General features: G+C 40.7%; 2 protein-coding genes across 11 annotated transcripts; one reads left to right on the top strand and one right to left on the bottom strand.

The window, feature by feature from the left end:
* Positions 1–687: 687 nt before the first annotated feature.
* On the bottom strand, positions 688–22918 carry LOC27206892. Of its 8 annotated transcripts, XM_039297198.2 has the most exons (10): positions 19978–20116; positions 12989–13063; positions 7776–8164; positions 7319–7623; positions 7039–7257; positions 2965–6977; positions 2651–2909; positions 2334–2587; positions 1432–2270; positions 688–1357 (listed from the first exon to the last, which is right to left on the bottom strand). In XM_039297198.2, the coding sequence occupies exons 3-9, from the start codon at positions 7784–7786 to the stop codon at positions 1758–1760; spliced, it is 5574 nt and encodes a 1857-aa protein (XP_039153132.1). In that variant the 5' UTR covers positions 7787–8164; positions 12989–13063; positions 19978–20116; the 3' UTR covers positions 688–1357; positions 1432–1757. The 8 variants fall into 8 exon arrangements, 4 of the variants coding, with proteins under 4 accessions (XP_039153132.1, XP_044779542.1, XP_016038534.2 ...); XM_044923607.1 differs by lacking the exon at positions 19978–20116 and adding an exon at positions 22809–22918 and having other exon boundaries at positions 1432–2587; XM_016182672.3 differs by having other exon boundaries at positions 1432–2587.
* LOC27206572 (cysteine-rich perinuclear theca protein 1) lies at positions 18947–22803 on the top strand. 3 transcript variants are annotated; one of them, XM_039297202.2, is made up of 4 exons: positions 18947–19035; positions 21924–22191; positions 22261–22367; positions 22431–22803. In XM_039297202.2, the coding sequence occupies exons 1-3, from the start codon at positions 18987–18989 to the stop codon at positions 22262–22264; spliced, it is 321 nt and encodes a 106-aa protein (XP_039153136.1). In that variant the 5' UTR covers positions 18947–18986; the 3' UTR covers positions 22265–22367; positions 22431–22803. The 3 variants fall into 3 exon arrangements, with proteins under 3 accessions (XP_039153136.1, XP_016038528.1, XP_016038529.1); XM_016180863.2 differs by lacking the exon at positions 18947–19035 and adding an exon at positions 20382–21021; XM_016180864.2 differs by lacking the exon at positions 18947–19035 and adding an exon at positions 20382–21619.
* Positions 22919–23783: the final 865 nt, after the last annotated feature.

Here is a 23783-nt window from a genome sequence, read left to right as displayed (position 1 = left end):
ACGTTTAATTGGAAAACATCAATTTTGGTTGCGTATGTACAAAGATTTTGGATTCTGTTGTGGTCTGGAAGTACTATTTCTTCAATGATTGTACAATTGGCTATCGTATCTCATTTCGTTTTCCTATTTATGGGTGAAGGCACGCCAAAACATCTAGAGTTTGTTATTTTATGTTTAACGTGAGTATTTCTTTCTTTAGTTTTTGTTTTTGTTTTAATTTTTTACCTCTTTTTACAACGAAAACATTCTATTATTGCTTATGATTCGTTCGTTCGTTTGTTTGTTTGGTTGTTTGTTTGTTTGGATGCCTTAATATTATGTATAAGTATACGTATGCTTTTGTTTAATGTGTGTGTGTGAGTGTGTTTGTGTATGCGTATGCTTCGTTAAGTTAACTAAAATATTTACTTTCTGATTTTAACAACACAGGAACAAGTTTGTAAATCTACGCTTAAGCGAAATACAAAAAAAACATTACAATATATATATGTGTTTCAGCTTATTGTTAATAAGTCGCGCATAAATCGACTCCTCTGGCCTATCCTATTACAATGTTTTTTTTTTTTTTTGTCATCATCTTACAGGAGTTTTTTCTTAATTCGATTCGAGTTTCTGCGCAACACAAAAACTGCTAGCACAAATTAAAACATACATAATTACTTGCTGCTTTTCCAGTTTTTTTTATAATTGGTTAGAAGTGACCAGATATTGGTATTTGTGTGTGTGTGTTGTATATATGCATAATAATATTATTACAATCGTATTCAAACGCATTTCGTTTCGTTTGTTTGGCTCCACACGCAGCACTTATGTATAGTATTTAATATGTAGGACTTAGAGCGAAAACAAAAAAATATTACTATGAATATACAAGAAATTAATCAGTTGTTCTTCAGATAATTGATAACTATCCTTCTCCTCCTCTCCACGGGTTTTTACTTGAGAATTGTAGTTTGCTTGCTTGGGCAGAACTGAATTGGAGTTCAGCTTTCCAAAAAAAAAACAGATATTAAGATAGGAAGCTGCGAGATCCGATCCGCCCGGGCACCTTGCTCCTATCGTCCTCTTCCTGTCCAGGTGATTAGTTCTGCATATGTGTGATTTACAGTATTTGTTTTGGCGCTGTTCTTACATTCTCCACAAATGATTGCAATTGCGATGATTGGTGGCGACGACTCCCCCGGGCAATCCACAGATTTAGTATTTTCCTTAAGTCTAAACTTAAGTTTACCTTGTGGTAAGCTCTCTGCTTACCATCTAGATGTTATTGAGGTTTCTGGGATACGTCGGGATCGAAATCATCTATTCGCTATCTCTGGTGTGCTCGCTTAACTTACAAAGTAGTTTAAACGTAAATCTGCAAGAAAATGTGCGCAGTTTTGAAAACTATTCAACAAATCAAGAATTCAACAATGACGACGACTCACTCACCTTATATGTTAAATATTTGGCTCTTGATTTTGTTGTTGCTGCGGTGTTTTGTTTGTTTGTTGTTGTCGTTGGTGATTTCTGGAACTGGTGATTCGCTTTGGATTCAAGTGCTTTTGTGGGTGCTTTTTGCTTCGGTGTCCGGGTTTCCTCGAGTTTGGTTTAAATGCGGCAAGCACACAAAAATAAATGTGATGAAAAATGACTCGAACGAATAACCAACAAATTCGGAAAGAAGCTCGTGGGGATTTGTGTGAGTGTGGCCTGTGTTGTGTTGTAGTGTTTCATCCTTGATTTAGTTGAAATATTTTGGCACGGGCAGCGCTAGCTTAGAAGGGCATATCCAATTCGTTGTTCTCCTCCTCCTCGATCAAGTCGTCCACATCGAACTCGCTGGGCGAAAACCTGGCCTGTTGCTGCTGCTGTTGTTGCTGCTGCTGCATGTGGATACGTTGCGGCTGCTGCACGATTATGCTGTTGCGTGTGGATGTTGTCACCTTGGCGCCTGCCATACGAGCATTGGCCAATGGGGCCGTCTTGAGAGGATTACGCAGATGTGCCGCCTGGGAGGCTACCGAAGATGTGGCGGCTGATGCTGTGGACGAAGCGGCGTTAATTGTGCCCGTAGTACCGGGATCATTGTAACGCGGACGCTTATTCTGCAGCTTGGTTGCCCAGCATTCGGTGGCCCGGCGACGGGCATTGGCACAGATATTATCCCCGGTTGAGGATGATGAGGAGGAGGTGGATGGAGCTGCTGCCGCCGATGAGGTGGAGGCCGGATCGACTTTCTCCCCATTAATCGATATATGGCGGCGCTCTTCCTGGGTAGTCTTCATCATCTGGTGATAGTTGACAATTTGTTTCAGACGAGGCATACTATCAACTGTGCTAGACAATATTACCGAGGATGCTAATGTTTGGTCATTCGACGATGGTTTAGAGTGCGCCGCTGTTGTGTTGACAAAGATGTTATCAAGGGAAGCAGTCTTGTTGTCGGCCAGGACCTGATTCTCCAGTTCAGTGGGATCACCGCCGCCTTGCAGGCGCTGCTTTTGACGCAGATGCTGCAGCTCCTCCGCCGAACGCTGCTTGCGGAAATCGAAGACCAGCGGGTATATGTGCTGGATAGCCGATTCAACGTGGTTTACGCTAGCCGCTAAATAAATAAACAAGACCATTAGTACACTGACCAGAGTTTGAGGATAACAACAGTACTCACCGGTGACTGTTACGCTGCCGGTGGAGAAGATCTTCAGGGTGGCCTTTGGATCGGGGTCGCGCATCTTGTAAGTCACACCAGGATGCAGCTCGGGCTCGTAGCTGGCGTTCTCGCGATGGCGTTCCGAAAAGTTGACGATCTTGATGGCCCACGGCATGCTGCAGGTGCCCAGCACGTTGACAATGCGAAAGTTGAGGAAACGAGTGGGAAATCCCAGCTTGCCAAGGCATCTGGCATAGCGGCGTGCTGCGACCTTCGCCTAAAGAAATACGTGAGATCATCAAACTAACAAAGTTGTATGGTTTAGTGCATACCATTGACTCGGAAGTGGCACCAGTGCAGGTAATCCTCCCCGACGACCAAATCGAGGCAGTGGTGTATGGATGGCGGAGCTTCATTGTCACCATTCCGTTCTCGCGACGGTACTCCACATTCGATCCCTGCAGCGCAATATCGCGCAGCTTCAGGTGGCAGCCGACGCTAAACGAGCATACCACATTGTTTATCACAATGTCCAGCTCGGGCTCATTATCAGCCATTGGCTGCTGAACGCCAATGGATTTGGCATTATTGCTGCTCTCCTCGTCTTCAGCGACTTCCTTTTTCTCCTCGTCATCGTCATCAATCACAGTTATCGACTGCATGACCTCCTCCTCCAATAGCTCCATTTTGGCCGTGATCAGACCATTGCCATTGCTGGCGACGGTCGGCAGAATAGCCTTATTATCGCTGCTAGTAAGGAACATACTTTTGCTGCCGGTTGCCAGCACAATGGTATCCCCGTTGGCCAGTTTCCTTTGCAAACTGGGTCCGCCGGCCGTTTGCACTTTGCTGAATTGCGAAAAATAGCGAACGGTACCGGCGGCTGAGGCTGTGCCGGATGAACCACCGACCACTTGTCCGCTCATCCTTCCGGTGGTCGCCACACCCGCCATTTGGCGATTGGTCATGAATGTGGAGGAGGGCGTTAGATAAACACGGGGAGCATTGGCCAGCACCGCCGAGGATACGACGCCGCCGGATGTCACTACACCAACTCCGGAACCGCTGCTGGCCGCCTTAAGGCCGCCGTTCATATTGGCCACCGGTATGCTGACCATATCGTTTTGCATCAGCTCGTGCTTTAGATTCCCCTTCAACGAGCGCTTGATCAGATAATGCTCGCGTTGCAAACGCAACTGACGAGTACAGTCCTCCCAATGGTACTTCAAGCTTCGTTCGAATTCCAATCGCTGTTTCTCCCTTTTCTGGCGCAATTTACGTTCGCGGTTGACCTGATTTTGCTGACAACGGTGCTGCTCCTTCTGTTGGCGCACTTTTTCTTGGACAAACTGTTTCTGTTGCTCAAAGAGGTGGCGATTCCGCTCTCGCTGTTCCTTTAGTTCTTGCACCAGTTGCAACTTTTGCTCCTGTAGGAAGACTTTATCCTCTTGCAACTGTTTCTCCTGTTGCCACTGTTGTTCCTGTTGCAACGGTTGCAAGAGTTGTTCCTGTTGAAACTGTTTCTCCTGTTGCTCCTGTGGGAAGAGAGTCTCCTGTTGCAACTGTGGTTCCTCGGAAAACTGTTTTAGATGCTCATGTAGAAAGATTTGCTCCTGTTGCCAGAAGATTACCAGTTGCAAATTTTGATATTTTATTTGCCGTTTCTGTAGCAAGTGTGGCTGCTGCTGTTGCTCTGGCTGCTTCAGTTGCTGGTCCTGTTCTGGTTGCTTCTTCTCATCAAGACTGCTGTATACGTCTTCCAGTTTATAAGCTACAAATACCTTATAGAGCTGTATGCTAAGTTTCAAGCTAGATGTATCATCCCCTAAAGGATTTGTTAAACATTTCAAGATCTCCCTTTCCTTTGAGAATATAGATGGTTTGAAATCCTCCTCAGAATCAAAAGTTTGATCGTCGTAATAAGGAGCTGGATCCCGATAGCCTCCGCCTTCAGGAGCTGGATCTTGATCGGCTCCGCCTTCAGGAGATGGATCTTGATCGGCTCCGCCTTCAGAAGATGGATCTTGATCGGCTCCGCCTTCAGAAGATGGATCTTGATCGGCTCCGCCTTCAGGAGATGGATCTTGATCGGCTCCGCCTTCAGAAGATGGATCTTGATCGGCTCCGCCTTCAGGAGATGGATCTTGATCGGCTCCGCCTTCAGAAGATGGATCTTGATCGGCTCCGCCTTCAGGAGATGGATCTTGATCGGCTCCGCCTTCAGAAGATGGATCTTGATCGGCTCCGCCTTCAGGAGATGGATCTTGATCGGCTTCGCCTTCAGAAGCTGGATCCTGATCAGATTCCTCAGATTTTGAAGCTCCGTGGCCTCCTTCTGATTCGGAATCTGAATCTGAATCTGTATCTCTTGATCTATCTGAGTTTTCTTTGTCAGAGTTTTCGCCTTTCGTATCTTCACGTTCTTCCTCAGATATGTCTTCCTCACTTTGCAAGTTTGGTTTAAATTTTTTAGAGTCCGTACTATCAGAAGGCAATTTACGCTTTATGGGTTTTTTATTCTCATATTCTGATGTATCATGTGGACTTCCTAGAGACGATAAATGCAAACGTGTCTCTCCTTCGTCACCGTCCAAAAATGGTTTCTTCGAATAAGAATTCCCAGGGTCTGACGATTTTCGCTTATTCTGTTGCTTGTCTAGCGAATGATCGCGTCTATCAGAAAAAGTGTGTTCAGCCGGCGACTGCTGTTCGTCGTCGTCGCTATCTTCCTGTTTGTCTATACTTTCCCCTGACGACGACTCCTGTTGGATGTGGTCGCTTTCTTCCTCGCTTTCGGAAGAAGTTTCTTGTCGGCGCGATAGCCACCCAGTAACTGGATCGATTAAGTAGTCAGAGTCCGCAGAAGACGATCCCTCATCTGAAGCTTGCGACTCGCCTTCAGAGTGTTGTCTCTCCGGCGAAGGTGGCGGTAAAGGTGACTCCGGTCTTGGAATTGTGCGATCGATTGGCCGATTGGTTGCATTAAAGGGACGATGAGAGAGAGAGAGAAATACCTGAGTAGCGTGGGCTCGTAAAAGGATATAAAAGTGCCTTTCTCTAGTGGCCTCTCCCCCATCAGATTCTTGATACTGGTGCTCAAGATTCAAGACCAGATACTCGTTATTTGAGTGCTGGTACTCGTGATTCAAGACTCGGTTCTCGTGATTCAAGACTCGGTTCTCGTGATTTGAGTCGTGGTACTCCTGATTCAAGTCCTGGTACTCGTGATATGAATCCTGGTACTCGTCATTTGAGTCTTGGCTGCCGTGATTCAACTCCTGGTACTCGTTATTTGAGTCTTGGTCGCCGTGATTTGAGTCGTGGTACTCCTGATTGAAATACTGGTACTCGTGATTTGAGTCCTGGTACTCGTGATTCAAGACTCGGTTCTCGTGATATGAGTCGTGGTACTCCTGATTCAAGTCCTGGTACTCGTGATTTGAATCCTGGTACTCGTCATTTGAGTCTTGGTTGCCGTGATTCAACTCCTGGTACTCGTTATTTGAGTCTTGGTTGCTGTGATTTGAGTCCTGGTACTCGTCACTTGAGTCCCGATTGCCGTGATAAAACTCCTGGTGCCCGGGATTCAAGTCCTGACACTCTTGGTTTGAAACCTGGTACTCGTGATGCAATTTCTGGTACTCGCCATTCAAGTACTGGTACTCGCGATTCAATTCCAGGTACCCGCGAATCAAAAGCTGGTACTCGTGATTCAAGACCTGGTACTCACGATTTAAGTCCTGATACTCGTGGTTTGAGTCCTGATACTCGTGATTCAAGTCCTGGTACTCGTGATTTGAATCCTGGTACTCGTCATTTGAGTCTTGGTTGCCGTGATTTGAGTCCTGGTACTCGTGATTCAAGACTTGGTTCTCGTTATTTGGGTCCTGGTACTCGTCACTTGAATCCTGATTGCCGTGATTAAACTCCTGGTATCCGGGATTCAAGACCTGATACTCCCGATCTATGTCTTCGTACTCGCAATTCAAGGCCTGGTACTTGCGACTAAAGTAATGGTACTCTTGATTAAAGTCATTCAGCCACTCTTGATTTGATTCCTGGTACCCGGGACTTAAGTCCTGGTCTTGGTTTGAAACCTGGAACTCGTAATGCAAATCATGGCACTCGCAATTCAAGTACTGGTACTCGCGAATCAAGAGCTGGTACCCGCGAATCAAGAGCTGGTACTCGCGATTCAAGTCCTGATACTCGTGATTTGAGTCCTGGTACTCGCGATTGCCGTGATTCAAGTCAGATTCAGCATATTCCTTTGTTCTTCCTCTTGGTGAAGTAGAATATTCTTGGTGGAGCTGTTCTTCCTCGCTATTAGAAGCACTTAAACGATCTGCGTATGATGAAAAGAATTTGTGTAAACAACATTTATATAAATTATTTATTTATTTTACATCTATAATTGCGAGCATCCCTTTCCGACTCGTTGCCGCTGCTGTTGTCTTCGTTCTTCTCTACTTCTTTGTCCGAAAACTGGTCAGCTTCGTCGGGATTTAGAGTATCTTCACCAACTTCAGATCCTTGCTCACAATTTCCGATGGTTCTTCCGCTTGGTGAAGTAGAATATTCTTGGTGGAGCTGTTCTTCCTCGCTATTAGAAGCACTTAAACGATCTGCGTATGATGAAAAGAATTTGTGTAAACAACATTTATTTAAATTAGCAATTTATTTTACCTCTATAATTGCGAGCATCCCTTTCCGACTCGTTGCCGCTGCTGTTGGTTTCGTTCTTCTCAACTTCTTCGTCCGAAAGCTGGTCAGCTTCGTCGGGATTTAGAGTATCTTTACCAACTTCAGTTCCTTGCTCACAATTTCCGATGGGTCTTGGAGTGGGGGGTAGATTCGGCGATTGGTTCTCCTTGTCCGAATCTTCGTCAGCTTCAACCGGATGTTCCGGAATCAAATCCTCGTTGCTTAAGTCCCTAGCTACTTGGTATTCTCCAACTGCTCGATCCGGGGAAGCATCCTCCCTTTGGACGCTACAGTTGTTTTAGGGAGACGAAGTTTTATTATATTTCATTGGGGATTTATGCTTACTGTGTGTGTGTGTGTGTGAGGCGGTGTGAATATGCGGCTCTTTATATCTACTGTATATCGTGTAATAGTTTTTTTTCTCTGTATGCCTACTTACACACTGCCCATCGTTAAAAAATATTTCTTGTTATCTTTTTGGGTTTCTTGATAGGATTCTTGCTCTGCTTTTTCTTGCTAGATTCTTAATTATATTTAATTGTATATAAGGCTAAAGGTGATTCTTCCTTGGTGTTGTATTACATTCATTCCACTGTTTCGTTTGTGTGGGTGTGGATGTGTGTATGTGTGTGTGTGTGTTTGCACTTAAGGCCGAAAAATACTTCTTTATGTGTGATTTTGTATTAGAATTAATGTTTTTTTAGTGTTTTAGTTGTTGGGTTTGCGGGTTCTCTAATTCTATCTACTCTGTTTATGATTATGTCTAGTCTTCCGTTCTTTTCTCCTGGTTAAATTTGCTTGTAGTTTTTAGTTGTTCCGTTTAGCAGTCTGCAAGTAGGGGAAAATATATAAAAAGTAAATAAATAATTGGAAAAGTTGAAATTTGGGAAAATAAGAACACGCAAATTTCCTTAATAAATATAAATGCATTTATTAATTCGTTTGATAGCGCACCTAATAAACACGATGATACTATTTAATCAAATTTCTACTTTATATCAACACGACCCCCGACAAACGGCACAAGTGAAGGGTCTAGGTCTAACCCTTTGGGAGTTTTCGTGGAAGATTTGTAGTTCCTGTCATGCAAATAGAGATGGAACTCTGAGCCGGCCCTTATAGAGTGGCATGATTCGCGGAGACTCACGAAGACTCACGCTGTACAAAAAAAAGAGGGGTTCCCTTCCAGAACGAGGGTTCCCTCCCCAAAAAAAAAAAAATGCGTCTTATAGATTTATAAAATGTAATGATTTACAACAAAAAAAAATGATAAGAAATCATGTCCTACTACAAAACTAAGATTTTAAAAATATTGTATTTTACAGACGACTCCACTGTTAACGGGAGCTGCGATTAACAGAGAGCTCTAACAGCGCGTTAACAGTCCTTTTTATTAGGATCACCTAAGTGCGCTGACCTTAACATAGATTTTCGCATGCCTGCTAAGAAGATGCACGAAGAAGGGGCGGTGGAAAACGAAAAGACGACACCAAAAGCGGGAGAGAGAGGAGGGTGTATATGTCGGGCTGTGTGGGCAGTACAATACTTTTGGGTCAAAAGTGGAGCAATCTGTCAATTGAGCGCGACGTCGGTGCAACAACACCAGCAACAGTGACAAAAATGATAGAAGAAACACGAAAATCGAGCAACAGCAACAACAACAGTTATGCACCAACATCGATTGTTGCTATCCCCCTTCCACCAGCCGGCTGGCAAATGCAGCACTGCGCTTATTTTCGGAGCAAAGTGCAAATGAAAATTGTTATTGTAAATACGCAAATTGCCATAAATTACAATAGAGAGCATTTATGAGAATGGAAATATGTATGAGCATACATGCCTATCTACAGTAGATACTGCTGGAATATATTGCATATGTACATTTAGGAGCTTCACTCATTTAATGCCAAAGAGATCTATGAAAATTCTCTGTTTATTATAGAGAGGCACGACTGTGTGTTTAGTCAAATTGCTCGACGCTTAGTTGTTTCTAGTTAAAGATTCCACCGACATTGCCGTTTTGATAAATGCCGGGTGCCGGATGTAGATTTAGTCCCAAGCTATTTCTCCACAATCCACTTCTATATTTTTGTAAATCATACATAACATATGTAACATAATATATGTATGCATGTAAAAAAAAAAGATTCACTTGGACTTGCATTCCAACGAAACTAACTAAAGCAAAACGGAAAGAGCAAAATGTGTGGGTGTGTGTGGGTGTTTTGGTTTCTTTTTGGATGACCCACAAAAAAGCGAATTGATGCTATTTGAAAAGCCCACGTTAAAACGATTACGATTAGTTTTTAGTTAGTTGGAGAACAGATAAATGTGAAGTCCTTTTTCATTTAGATTCACAGTAAAGAGCACAAAATGTTGTCTGCATACGTTTTGAAAAAGGTTCAGTTATTTCGCGTAACAATTACAACAATTTCTCGTTGCATTAGAGAAGGATCACCGTTATTTACTACCAACTTGTGAGGATGAATCTTTGAATTCGATCCTCTGGTTTTTATTCACGAATTTTCAAAGAATCTACATCTTTTAGTAAAGGATCACAGTTAATTCGCGTCGCAACTTGCCGTTATTTTCTGTAAATAGTAATCAGCAAACGAAACGAAGCAAAACAAAAAGAAATGGGAAACGTCACTTGCACCAACACAATTGCTGCGTGCGCGCGTGCGTGCGTGTGTGTGCGCACTCACATGACGTCGACATTTGACAGTTTGTTTTGCTTTGTTTGACATTTCGCGCGCTCTTCGCTCTCTTCGCTCTCACTCTCTTTCTCTCTCTCTCTTCATCTTCCAATTACCACTCTCTCTTCTCTCTTGCCATGAGCAACGACTATTTTTAACAGCTCGGCAACAGAAGCACAGCAACTACAAAGAGGGTCGAAAATAGGAAGCAATAAAAGCGAAATCAAATGCACAATAAATGCAAATGCCTCTCATTGCTTGAATTTCAATAAAGAAAGAAGAATAGCACCATGGCAGCCCAACCAAAGGAAAATGCGAAAAATGTGCAAAAATATTTGATCGAAATCAAATTTAAACTCCGCCTAACACACACACAAACACGCGCTCGCAAACACTAGCGCGAGCACCGAGAGAAATGAAAAATTTAAATTTACGCAAAAAGTGCCCCTAGATATAAGCAAACAACAAAAAACGGTAAAAATTTCAGTTCATTAACCCAAAACGAAAATGAAAACGAGAACAACACTCTGCAATGTGTGAAGGGAAGGAAGAGGAGTTGTACGCAATTTCGTTGAAGGGGAAGGGGGTTGGAGTGAGAGTGAGAGAGAGGATGAGCACCAGATAAAACAAAAGGCATTATACTAAGAATAATAACCAACAAAAAGCACGAAAACAGTGAGCACACGGCAAACAGAAACAAAATAAAGAGAAGCGCAAAATTCAGGTTCAAGGCCAAGCGACAATACACAATTCACAATTGACGAGCTGCCATTTTGGCTTGATCGTTTATTACTTCTACTTAATATTTTATAAATCTATGACGGCTAACCTCGCTTTAAGTACAGTGCACACACCCGAAACCATGAGCTATGCACTTTGCTATTTCAATAAAAAGTTGTCGCCCATAAATGGTATAATTTACGCTTTACGAGTCTTGACTGTGCCCACATGACATCTCATTTCGGCAGGGAATTAAAAACCGATTGGGAACTGTGTGCCTAGTTATAGAGTTCCACGCTTTTGTGCTATCACATCAAATTTGAAACTGTCTCGAATGATTTACCATAATATTTCCCACGATTCAAGGAATTTTTTCGCCCCTTTTCTTTTTTGCCGCCCCATTTTCCGCCCACAAATTCGGGGAGCTATCCAATTTCAGTGGAACTCGACTCGTTGTTCAAGATTCGAGAAGGCTTTCGAAATGTGAGCTATGTACGTGTCTGACAAGAGGAATCATAAACTACAATAAAATATGCAAACGAGCGCACTCAGATACATATGTATGTACGTATGTATGTACATATATACATACACCACAATTCCCCGTTTATTGTACGTATTTATTTATTTCCGTTCCACATTTGATGGGTGTATCAGTCGAAGAAACAAAAACGGGGAGTGCATTTTAAATCTGTGTATTTCTTTTGATCGCCGCACAAGGCATGTCAAATTGTAAAATTAAGCATGAATTGTTTTTATAGTTATTTTAAATAATTTTTTGATTTTAAAAAACGATGCTCATAGAACGATGCACTTGCAATGTGACCGCACATTGTAATCACAATCATCCGGCGGATATAACAAGTGCTGCCACACATCCGCGCAACATGTTTGTTCGTGCCACCGCTCACGTTCGTTTTCATGCCCCAATGGATCAGAGGGAGTGGGTGCGAGTGTGACGGGTAGGGGAAGGGGAAGTGGGGGCCCAGCACCTGTTTCGCTGCCTCTCCAGAAAATTCTTGGAGCGGAGCGGTACGTGAATCATGATAATAGCACCAACAACAATAACAACAGCTGCATTTCACCATCACTGTAAGCGATAGCTCAGCTTTACAGTTACATTTACAGTAGGACAAGTGCTGTTAGGTCTTACAGTGGAACCCTTTATGTTCATTCTAATCAGTTTATTATTAATTTGTATTGTTAATATTAATCCTCATGGAATATTTCGATTTACTTTGCGTTTCTATAGTTGCGATTAAGTTAACAGTCAGCAGAAACTCTGTTACAGTGACCCAAATTTGCTGTTACAATGGCGAGCCAAAAAAGTATCAGCCAATCGACGAAAAATAACCCTGTCCAATAAACGCACATATGTACATATATACAACCAAAGATGGTAGCAACAATCTTTTTGAATTTTTTTTTATTTTTTTTTTTATAATACGTTTTTATGACATCTTGGATGTACGTATGTAAGTAGTGGGGAAGGGGCCAGAAGAACATGTGTCAGTCGCAAACATGCAAAATGTCGAAAAATAAAACCAGGACGCAATTGTTCAATGTTGACGTCAGTCAAGAGGAGAGATGTGTACATACATATGTGCATTTGAAAAATATACCTTAAATTGAATGTAAACTTTTAAAATCATGCAAAAGGCTGATTCATCGAATTCCGTTTAGTTGCATGTTGAGCAAGCAGGCTAAAGACTTAGTCACGGTCTTTTAAGTGACCTCATCGATAAGGATAAGTCATACACAAATCTGCGGAATGGCAGAGCAGATGGTTGGCAAACTTGCGATAATTTAAAATCCTTCGTTGGTTTTTGTTTTATAAAAAAACAACTTGAATAAGTAAGACAACCATTGTTCATTTAACATAGGTATGCCTAGAAAATTTCGAATGTAATCTGTAACAATTGCTAACTTAGCACTCACGTTTCCCATTTACAGCATCTACTTTAGCAGACTTCAACTTTGGGTGCACATGGTAACCGAATAAGTCATGCAAGAAAAACCAGTTAGGGAAATAGAAGAGAGGGGCTGGGTTTTTTTTTTTTTTTGAAGAGAGACGACCGGCTTTGGGGCTTCGTCATCAATTCTTCGCATTACTCAGAGAAAAACTTTTTGCACGTGTTTAGCAGACGCGATTAACCAGTTAACATTCGCGATTAACATTGCACTTGACATTGGTATCATTTTTATCGATAGCGATTGATCGCTTTGGATTACTCACCTTAATTATTTGAATGGTTTTTTCTTTTTTTGTTTTCTTGGTTGTCGCAGGCGCTGGCAATCGCGACCACGGAGCCTGCAACGAAAAGAGGAGAAGGCCGTTTAGTGGGTGTGGCAAAATATCAGGAAAATAAAATAAGCAACACAGCTGGTCAAAGACAAAGGCACAGAAAATAGGCAAGGAAACAAAAGGAGAATAGGCAGGAATGAAAAATTTGTTCCAGGTGTGCTGAAGATACAAATTAACATTTGCATGTGTGTACCACTTGCCTGCGCACTCTGGGTCACGATACTAGCACCACTAACACAAGTTTTCGATCAAAAGGAAATTTATTTTCAAATAATTTTTTTTTTTTTTTTTATTTATGCACTGCTTTTTTGCTCCGTATTGCTCAACCGATTCAGTTCAACTGATTTTGTTCAACTGACTTGTCAGGTTTCAAATGGAAATGTCATTATTAGGACTTACAGAAAACTCAAAGGCAACTTGATGGACATTATTGAATTTTTGGAAATTTTGACCTAGTCATTTCTTTATTTTTGCTAATGAGAAAATCAGATTTTGGCTAGACTTTCGCATCACAACCGGTTTTCTGCCATGGTCTGTTGCACTACTGTTGTGACCGCTGTTGTTCTTTGTATCTAAAAACCAGAGGGGAGCTAAAAAAATGGGTTGACAATTGCCTGGGTCAGCGAAACAGAAACATTCACATCCAAAAACCAAAACCCGGAGGGCGGAAATGCTGCGTGCACGAGAAATCAACGAGCTCTACAAAAATCCCATTACCAAGATAGATAAACAAACACCCCATGTATGTATGTACATATGCATGCACATACACACATCACTAATCTATATGTACATTTGTATGCTTAACTGCATGAATACATAATTTGTTCAGTGCACTCAGTCGACAGCGTATGACTCAATATGATAAACAAAAATAAGAATATTATAGCAATTTCTAGAGACTACGTGCCAGTGTTGAAAACGACATGCTCCATATTAGATATTCAAGAATGTCCCATGGGGAAAAGGGCAATAACAGTAAATATAAAAGACAACCCCGAAATCGTTGGACGCCTCTAAGTCATTGAACTGGTATATTCTTTTTGCCAAGTGCCTAACCTTCTCCCCTTTTCTTTTAAACGCTCCTTTGCACAAAAGCAGAAGAGACGCCAAGAAGAAGAAAGTGAAGAAGCAGACAAGCAACAAAAACCAAGTCGATGACATGTCCTACACAAAAAAAAAAAAAAAAAAAAAAAAGACTAGCCACTATGGGATTGCAGACGGAGTCAGCTGCCGATTTGTTATTATTTACCGTTATTTCGAGAGGGGAAACGGGGGGTAGCGAACTGGAGAATCGCTGGGAAGAGAGAAGAGGGCAACTTCAAGGCCCCCAGACAAGGGTAATGAATTGTAGTTCCTAAATACCCTACACTAAATACACTACAGCTTAAGAGTTTCAATGTTAAAATCAATGCATTGATTAGGATGATGAATTGTTGTTGAGGGTTAAAGAAACGAACATGGAGCTTTGAAATTTGAAACAACTAGGGACTGATTTTTATAAATTCTCAATTTTTATTCTAAGTGGGTGTTGCAGAAAATAAGGGAAAAACTTAACAATGCTGAACAAAACAGCTGGTCATAGACAAAGGCACAGAAAATACGCAAGGAAGCAAAAGGAGAATAAAAAATTTGTTCCAGGTGTGCTGAAAATACAAATGAAACATTTGCATGTGTGTACAACTTGCCTGCGCACTCGGGGTCACGATATTAGCACCACTAACACAAGTTTTCGATCAAAAGAAAATTTTTTTTCAAATAAATTTGTTTTTTTTTTCCAAATTTGTGTTCTGTTTTATGTTATATTTTTTGTTTTTTTTATGCACTGCTTTTTTGCTCCGTACTGCTCAACCGATTGAGTTCAACTGATTTTGTTCAACTGACTTGTCGGGTATCAAATGGAAATGTCATTATTAGGACTTACAGAAAACTCAAAGGCAACTTTATGGGCATTTTAGAATTTTTGAAAATTTTGGTCATTTTGCTAATTGGGAGGCTTTTGGATAGATTTTCGTATCATAACCGGGTTTCTTCCATGGTCTGTTGCACTATTGTTGTGACCGTTGCTGTTATTTGTATCTAAAAACCAGAGGGGAGCTAAAAAATGGGTTGACAATTGCCTGAGACAGCGAAACAGAACCATCCACATCCATATTAGCATATAACCATATATCTATATTAGCATAGAATAAAAACCGCAATTAAATTATAGAGTATTTGGAAGTTGTCACACGTTTTTAAGGCTTCGGTGTTGGATAATGAAATCAATACACTCAAGGGGCGAAGGTTCAAGCGAAAAGTTCGGGGAGTTTGTTGGGGGATTTCGTGGCTGTCTGGCGAGACAGGATAAAAAGTCAGACGGAAAGGAAATTAGCTTTTATCGCTGACCTTGCTGCTACTGTTCGTTGTTCGTGAAAAGCGAAGTATATGTACATATGTATGTACGTACATAGATACATTGGTATATGTAAATATATGAGCAGATATTTATAAATACGTAGAGTGGCATTGCTGTTGGCATAAACCATGTGCTAATTGATTGCGTTTTGCCTAAACTGCTAACTCGTTGTAACCACAATGCGTGTGTTCGACCAACAAATAATAAAAAAATATACATACATATGGTATGTACATACGTATGTACGAACTAATAAAAGTGAGCTCCTTGGCAATGAGTTCCACCATTAAACACTGTCTCAAGAACAGCAATATTTGTAATAGGAAATTACGAAAAACATTTTAGACCACTGTGACTGCGCTTTGAGTGCCTCCTTGTAATTTTATTTTCATTGCGCTTCATTTAAAAATACAAATACAACATTTTGCGTGTTAATCAATTAAAGCAATATACATACACACAGACACATATGTATATGTACATTTACATACATTTGTTGCTTTAGGCTGGGTTGTAGTTTTTTATTGGCTGACGTCAGAGAAGTGAAAAAATACTTAGCAAAATTTAATGGTTAATCCTTCCATGCTTACGCATTACACTTTGGGAAAAAGGGGGTCAAACTGAATAAAAGGCATGTGGATGACACACTTATTTCTCTCTCTGTCCAAGATTTCGATTCTCTTTTGCGCTGGTGTTCTGCCGTGGAAGAAGACGCCACAAAGAAAGCGACCACAGCGGAGGCGCAAAAAATGTACAGTTATGCGGAGGAAAGTAAAAGTCGAAATCAATGAATTTGTATTGTTTGTTTTGAAATGTATGCGAAATGAGTAAAAAAATCATTGAGAAAAAAACAAAACGAAAAAAAAAAGACGAAACAAGGTTGTTTATGTACGGCAAAAATTCGCTTGCTTACATTATTGAATATGCACAACAACATAGATACATATGCAGACTTTAAACTAATATCTTTTACAACAGAGATTTGCCATCCCGCTCACACAAGCAAGTTACATTTACCGTTGCTCATTTTCTTCTTAGTTGTTATTTTTTTCTGCTCATTTTAATTGCCCACTAAAAAGAAGCAATAATAACAACAGGTTGATGAAGATGAGAAGCGAAAGAAGTGACAAAAAAGGCGAGAGAGGGAAAAAGAAAGAGAGTGGAAGGCGAGAGCGGAAAGAAACAGCATTGAAATATTTCCAGCCCAAAATAAACAAATGGTTTGAATTCGAAATCAATTATCAAGCAGAAAAATTGGTAGTGGCTTATCGCCTTATCACAATTACTTTAAAGGCATTTGTTTTTCTAACTCAGACCTTCTGCTTCCCCCTTTTACCGCCATCCAGCGAGATATGGAAAATAAAGAAACCAACGGAATACAGTGGAATTTCGCAGTTCAAGCACTCAAACTAATGTACATATGTACATGTACGTACACATACATACATACATATAAATTAAAGTACTTCGTGGTTTGTTTATAGTTTTTATTTGCAATCTCTGCTGATTTCCCCCCTTATATTCTTTTTGCATGCTCCATTTAAAAAAGAACATTTGCATTTATTGCAATCACTGCCAATTATTAACTGCTTATGCTCGTTTTCCAGCAGAAACCAAACAAAAGCAAACTGAGCACAACAAGTTCATCTAATGACGTCATGTCGCTTTAATGTAAAAATGTCAGGCACTTGAAACAATTTTATTTCTGTGCCGGCGGTTTTCCGACGACTGCCAGCGAACTGGGTCAATATCTTAATTAATTTTAATGGGCTTAATTTAAAGGCAAAGGAAGCGAGCACTAACAAAGTTACATCAATCATTTGCGTATTTCAATCGGTCGGAAAATGGGAGGAACAAAAGGGGTAAAGCCAATGCTTTCTGCTCTACTTTTGGAAAATGCGACCGCAGTTACTTTTAATATTACAGACCGAGTAGATAATGAAACAAACAATAACTAGGTTGAGCTTGATTCTTAAAATTCGTAATACTATATCGGCAATCTCTTTGGTTTGGATGTAGGTACATATGTATGTAATGCGTATGTATGTAAATGCGTAATGTTTACATATTATGGCTGGTGTTTACTTTTCTTAATGAGGGATAACGGAATCGGAATCTCTGGATCGCCGCACATTCTACAGATAATTAAATAAAAAGGGCGTGAAACCGAAACAAGGCTTAGTAATACTACAAGCTGATACAGATACACCCAACCAGCACACACACATACACTAGAATTTAGCGATAACAACAAAATGCGGGCAACTGATTTATGCAGAAACAGTGAGAATAAGCGAGAGGAGGGAGAGCATGAGATGGATGATCAAGCCGGAAGTAAGGTTTTAAGAAAGAAGAGGAGTGTAACAGATGCATTTAACAGTAACAACAACAGCGATCGCTGACAGGTAGGGCATATGAAAGGTAGACAAAAGAGAGACAGAGAAGAGCAAGGGTGGAAGGGAGAACTGCAAACTGCGATTTATTTAGGGATGTGTCTCTGTGTGCGCGCGCTCATAATGCACGTGCATTTGTATGTGTATTGTGTGCCAGTCTGACCTCGTTGGCAAACTAAAAAAAAAAATAATATTAAAGAGCATGAAAATGTGTGGAACATGGCAGAGCGAATGAAGGCGGAAAAAGAAGCCGCACCTAAAAAATCTATTACATCACTAGGGAAAATTGACACAAGTATTAGACATTTACATACACGCACACACAGAACCGCAAGCGTTTAAAGCGTACAAGTGTGTGCGTGAGTGAGCATGCTGAAAAACGGAAGCAAATTGAGCATTGAAAAATACACTCATTTTGACCCCTTAAACATGTGAAATCCAATCAAAAGAGATAAGATAGTGGGGAAAAAACATTATATGAACGACCACCAATGAAGGCTACATATTTCAGCTAGTCATTGTAATATAGAATATGTTGAAAATGAGAAATATTCATTGATTTGTCTAAAATGTACGTAATGAGCAAATAGGCTAGAAAGTGGCGAAATCACATACATATGTACATAAGTACTTGTTGCTATGAAACTAATATTTCTTATAAATAATGAAAACCTACAGTCAACAGCGTATACCCGAAAGAAAGCCTACCAAAAATATGATAAAATGCTTTAAAACCCACTCAATTTAACATTTGTGGGAGAAAACTTAAGCTATGCCGAAACAAAACCATAACTTGCGTAAACTACAAGTGCAAAAATGAGTTACAACTGCTCAAAACCCCTCGTAAAATGATAAAATATCCAAACTAAGTGAAATTTACGAACGAAGAGCGACATAAAAATACAATCTTAGCCCATGGCCGACTACAACCACAACTGCTAGAAACTTCTTTTCAAAGGAAAGAAAAATCATTGAAATTATTCCCCGAAAACGAGAGCGAGGCGGAGAGCGACCGGCGACAAAGCGACAAGTGAGCGTGCGGCGAATTCAAGAGCCCAATACTCGCTCGCACTCGCTTGGTTAACTTGGCGTGGGGACGTCGACGTCGGCAGCGTAGCGAAGTTTGTTGAAATTTTCAATGTGTGACAACGCGGTTCAGTCTGCCGCCAGCGCGGCCCGAAGCAGTGGTCTGTTACAAAAGTATATTACGATTTGCTGGCGAACACTCATCCACTGACTAACTCTCCCCCCCTCCCCCTTTCGCCTTGTTCTCTGGCTGCCCCGCCGCTGTTAGCGCTTTCATGTTAACGCACACTGTTAGAGGGCGAATTCGATGCGAAAGGATAAAGATTTGCCGCTGGGGCAGCGAAAAAGAGAGAAAAAACACATTGGGCGGCAAGTGGTGCACTTTCCATAGAAAAGTGTTCCAATGTGCCCATTGTAAACCAACGATACTTTCTTACTATGAATCGTTCCACACAGCTCTGGGCCAAGAAAAGTAACTAGGAGCAAAAGAAGCAGCCCCGCGTGATGTCAGACGTCAGCCCGCCCACAAAACACACTCGAAAGGATTGAAAAATGCAGACATTTTTGTTTGGTTTTTAGCAACTCTCTTTTTTTTTTTTTGGTTAATGTTTATTGGTTTCTTTTATGCACCGCTGAAATGTTAATAACAGCCCTCGTTACTGTTAAATGTTCACACTCTCCCTCTCTCAATTTTTTCTTTGTGGTTTCAATGAAAGTGAGCTACAAAGCTGCAAATCGAAATTCGTAATGATTTTGAATTGATTGGACTTTTTGGACGAGAATTAGGAAAGGCGTTTGATTCTTAGTTGGGTTGAACAAAGAAATATACAAATTAATAAAATATATGAAATTTATGCAAAACGAGTTATGAAATGAGAGCGAGAGCTAGAGGAAGTGTGCGAGGGAGAGAGAGAGAGAGAGAGCAAGTTACATTATTTGCTTTGGCATTTCTTGGTTTTTTTCGTACGATTTTCACTTAAAACTAGACTAGGCGTACAAGATGTATTAACTATAGATACCACAAAATACAACTAAAACGAAATTCGAAGGGGGTAAAGAAAGAAAAATCAAAAGGTAAAAGAATGAAATGAAAAAATTATCACCTTTTTTTGTGTAGTAGGTCGTCGTCTAGCTCTCCCTCCCTCACTCGTTCTCTTTTGTGGCTGTGTTGCTGTCGCCGCCGTTACTCGCTCTCCCGCCTGCTCAAACTCTTTATCGCTGCTGCGCTGTCTCTCTATTTATCTCTCTTTCTATCCCGTTGCCTTGCAGCGGAGCTCTGCTGCCGTCTCGCTTGCACTTGGGCTCCGCTGCTTTGCTTCAGCCGATGAATTCGCAGTTAACTTTTCGCTGCTCTCTGTGTCTCTTTCTGCTGCTGCTGCTTTTGTGGTTCTTATGTTTTTATTTTCGATTCGGATTGTAGAATCTTTTTGATTTGCACACTTTTGGTTGATATTTCTTTAGGTTTTTCTTTGTTTGTTTTTGGCTTGTGATCTGTTTTAGTTACAATTCTAAACTGAGACGGGGAAGGAAAACAATAATGAGGGGGGGTCGTCTAAATTTGGAGCAAGCAAGTCACACACAGCCAGGCGCGGCGGCGAATTCGGGCATATCGACTCGAGTTGCGGCGAGAGCGAACGCGGCGAACAACGGACAACACTGTGGCATTGGCAATGGCAGCGCTTGTCGCCCGCCTTCACTTTAGTGTGTGAGTCGCGATAAACGCGAGCGAAACGAGCGGCGCAACTGAAATCGCGTACCGACTGGCGCAGACACGCACACCACCACACAACAGCGCGTATACGTATACGGGCGAGAGAGCGCATGCTCTTCGCCACACACACGCGGTCAACGTTTTCTCCGCTTTGTGGCGCCGCGCAAGTTGTGTCGCAGCAGCAAACACGCAATAAAAGTTCAAAAACAGTTGAAGTATACCGCGACGCGAGTAAAAATCTTTCCTTCGACGTCGTCTCTGTTCGTTGTAGTAGTTGTTGTTGCTGCTACTGCTGTTGTTGTTCTTGTTGCTGCTACTGCCGCTGCTGCTTAACGTTTCTATAGTGTGTTCCGTTTCGCGAATTTTCATGTGCATTTATGTAGATATACATATATAGATATATATATATATATCTGCATATATGACTGGCCAAAAGGTAAAACAACGGCAGCAAATAAAAACAGTATACAAATTGTTGTCAAATATAGTGGTAAAAATAACCCCCGCCCGCGGTAGTTCGATCGCTTTTTGTTTAAATTAATCTGCATATCATGTTGTGCGGCGGCTGCATTTCATTTATTTTTCGATCGCTTAAGAACTTGCTTGCTCCAAAAGAATTAACTAAACAAAATATTATATCTGCGTTTCGGCGCTGCGTCGACGGCATTGTTATTTCGTTCGTACTGTTGTTAAGTGTGAGTAGTAGTAGTTGTTGTTGTTGTTTCGCTACCAGAGCTGAATAATGTAGTTGACCAAAAATTTTGAGAGCACAAGTCTGAGCACACACGATACGTCTTCTTCGTTTGGCCGTTTCACTTTGAGCAGCGTGACCGTGGTGCGTCGCTATAATATGGCCCGCGAGCCGTGTGCGTATGGCACTAACGCGTGCGGTAGAATGCCGCGGAAAATTACCAAAAAAAAAATCCAAACCGAATACCATGTGGTTGAAACGAACTCGCGCTTGCTTTTGCTGCACTTTCCCGTTGAAATACATTTACCCGTTTGGTTATAAGACTTAAGGGTTTATATTTTGTGTAAATATACGCTTGCCAATGTTTTTAAAAAGTAATATAAACAATTTTATGGTGCGCAGACAGCAGCGAAAATATGCTGCAAAAATACCAACTCGCTGCCCACCAGAGACACGAACCTTCCTTCTCTTGCAAATCAGCTGTGATGGATGTTTTGTTTTTTCCATTAAATTGGCACATTTATTTAAAATTGTTTATGCTACTACATGCATTTAGTTTAGGTACATTAATGGGACATGGGACTTTTACAGAGTGGCTAGAACATGTATGCATACAATATATACATATACAACAACTTGAATTGCAGATACTCCACCGCTCTGGATATGCGAACAAAGATTAAAATTCAAGGAGGCTCGACAGCCAGTTGTGTTGAAAATCAAGAGGCTATCGCATGATGATTCCACCTGCACGAGCAAAGCGCGTGTGTGCTTATCGCAGGACGAGAGTGACGTCATCTCCTGCAAGGAGCAACTGCATCATAATCATAGCCACAGAGTGAAGAGACCGAAAGCAGATGAAAGCTCAACGACAGAAGCAATAATCGGGAGCAAAACTTCCAAAGGTTTGGCACAGTAAGTAGACTGTAGATGAGACAAGAGGATGAGCACTTTAATCTAAACCGATTTGCAATTCTTGTTTAGATAAACCCGGAAAGGAGTTGAAATGGAAATTTCATACGACAACTGCAAGCGGGCATTGCAACGCAAAAGAAAGAAGTTTAAAGAACTGAAAACCCCGTAGACTTCATGTAAGTTGCTAACAATAAGCTGCCTTTTTAGATGCACTAAAAGAAAACTACTTTTGCTTATAGGAACCCAGGTGGCACAAAAAATTTCAAGGACAAGGTGTTTTTGGGCTCAAAAACGTGCAGATGACTTACAAGATGTTAGAAAATCATTTATTTGCTTGGAAATAAGCAAGAACTGAATGTACGCCACTTAATAGTATTACCAAATGATGAGTTTTCTCATCTCAGTTTTATAAAGGTCTTGGAAATCACCGAATGACTACCTGCCATTTTCAAATGTACAAAGAAAACTTTACTTTTCGTTTTTTCATTTGGAAGACTTTTGTCGTTGACTTTTTCATTTTATTCGCGTGCATATTAAATATGTATGTTAAATATACATTATAATAAATGATCGCTGTGTTTAAGCATCGATTAAAAAAGTTGAAGAACAGCACTTACTTGTTTTTTCGCTCTGGAGTTTTTGTTCTTAATTTTGGTTGCACTACTGTTCTGAAAAATTGAAAGTTGCTATTGAAATGTGTAGTTTACGAAGACTTATTTTTTGAAGTAAATACAGAGTGACCCTTACTCAGACCTTTGAAATATCCCATTTGATAAAATTCCCAATTATAACTAATTAAATAACATAGAAACTTGGCAACTCTCAAGCCGGAAAACTGTTAAATAATCGCTGCTTCTGTTGATTTAAATTGATTTAAAAATGCAGGCTTTTAAATTGGTTTTGAGTTTTTGAAATGAGCTCATTTCAACACGTCAATTCTGGCTTTAAATTGGGTTGTTTATTCCTTTATATATTTTTGATTAACTATACATTTTTTTATAAGCAATAATAAAAAAAATATTTTTATCCTGGCCATAAACCAATAATTAAGCGGAGTTCCACACCCATGAGTATTATATAGTATTTTCTACAGTATATATGGTATATAAAACGGTCTGCCCGAAAACGGTCTGTCTAATCGTTTATTTGTCCCTTTTTTCCTTTTTCAATAATAATTGGCGCGCCTCCGAGTTCCAATAATTTGTTTTATCTTTCTCTTTGGATTCCCTATTCTTTCTTTCATTATTTGAGCATTATTTGTTATTCCTTATTCGCGTTTTCTCTTTCTCTCTCTTAGCTAAATTAAAGTAGAAAGGAACTGCCAAAAATTAAGGGGCTTTGAGATAATCTTCACTGATGGCTCAGTTTTCGAACATCAAAGATGCCACGGCGGAAATACACAGAATAATTAAAAAACACTGGGACAAGGAATACGCATAATTTGCAGCAAACAAACAGCGGGATTACTGCACACTTTTCCCAGGCACATTACAAAAATCGTGGTTAAAAAATCCCAATTGTAAGCTTAAATCTACAGAGATCAACATAATTAAAAGACTTCTTTTTTTTCTACTTTGAATGAAATGAACGTT

The sequence above is a fragment of the Drosophila simulans genome, chromosome X (assembly GCF_016746395.2).
Source record: "Drosophila simulans strain w501 chromosome X, Prin_Dsim_3.1, whole genome shotgun sequence".
NCBI classification, from domain to species: domain Eukaryota; kingdom Metazoa; phylum Arthropoda; class Insecta; order Diptera; family Drosophilidae; genus Drosophila; species Drosophila simulans.
The sequence above is the reverse complement of the archived record's forward strand: the minus strand, read 5'-3'. Positions and strand labels throughout refer to the sequence as shown.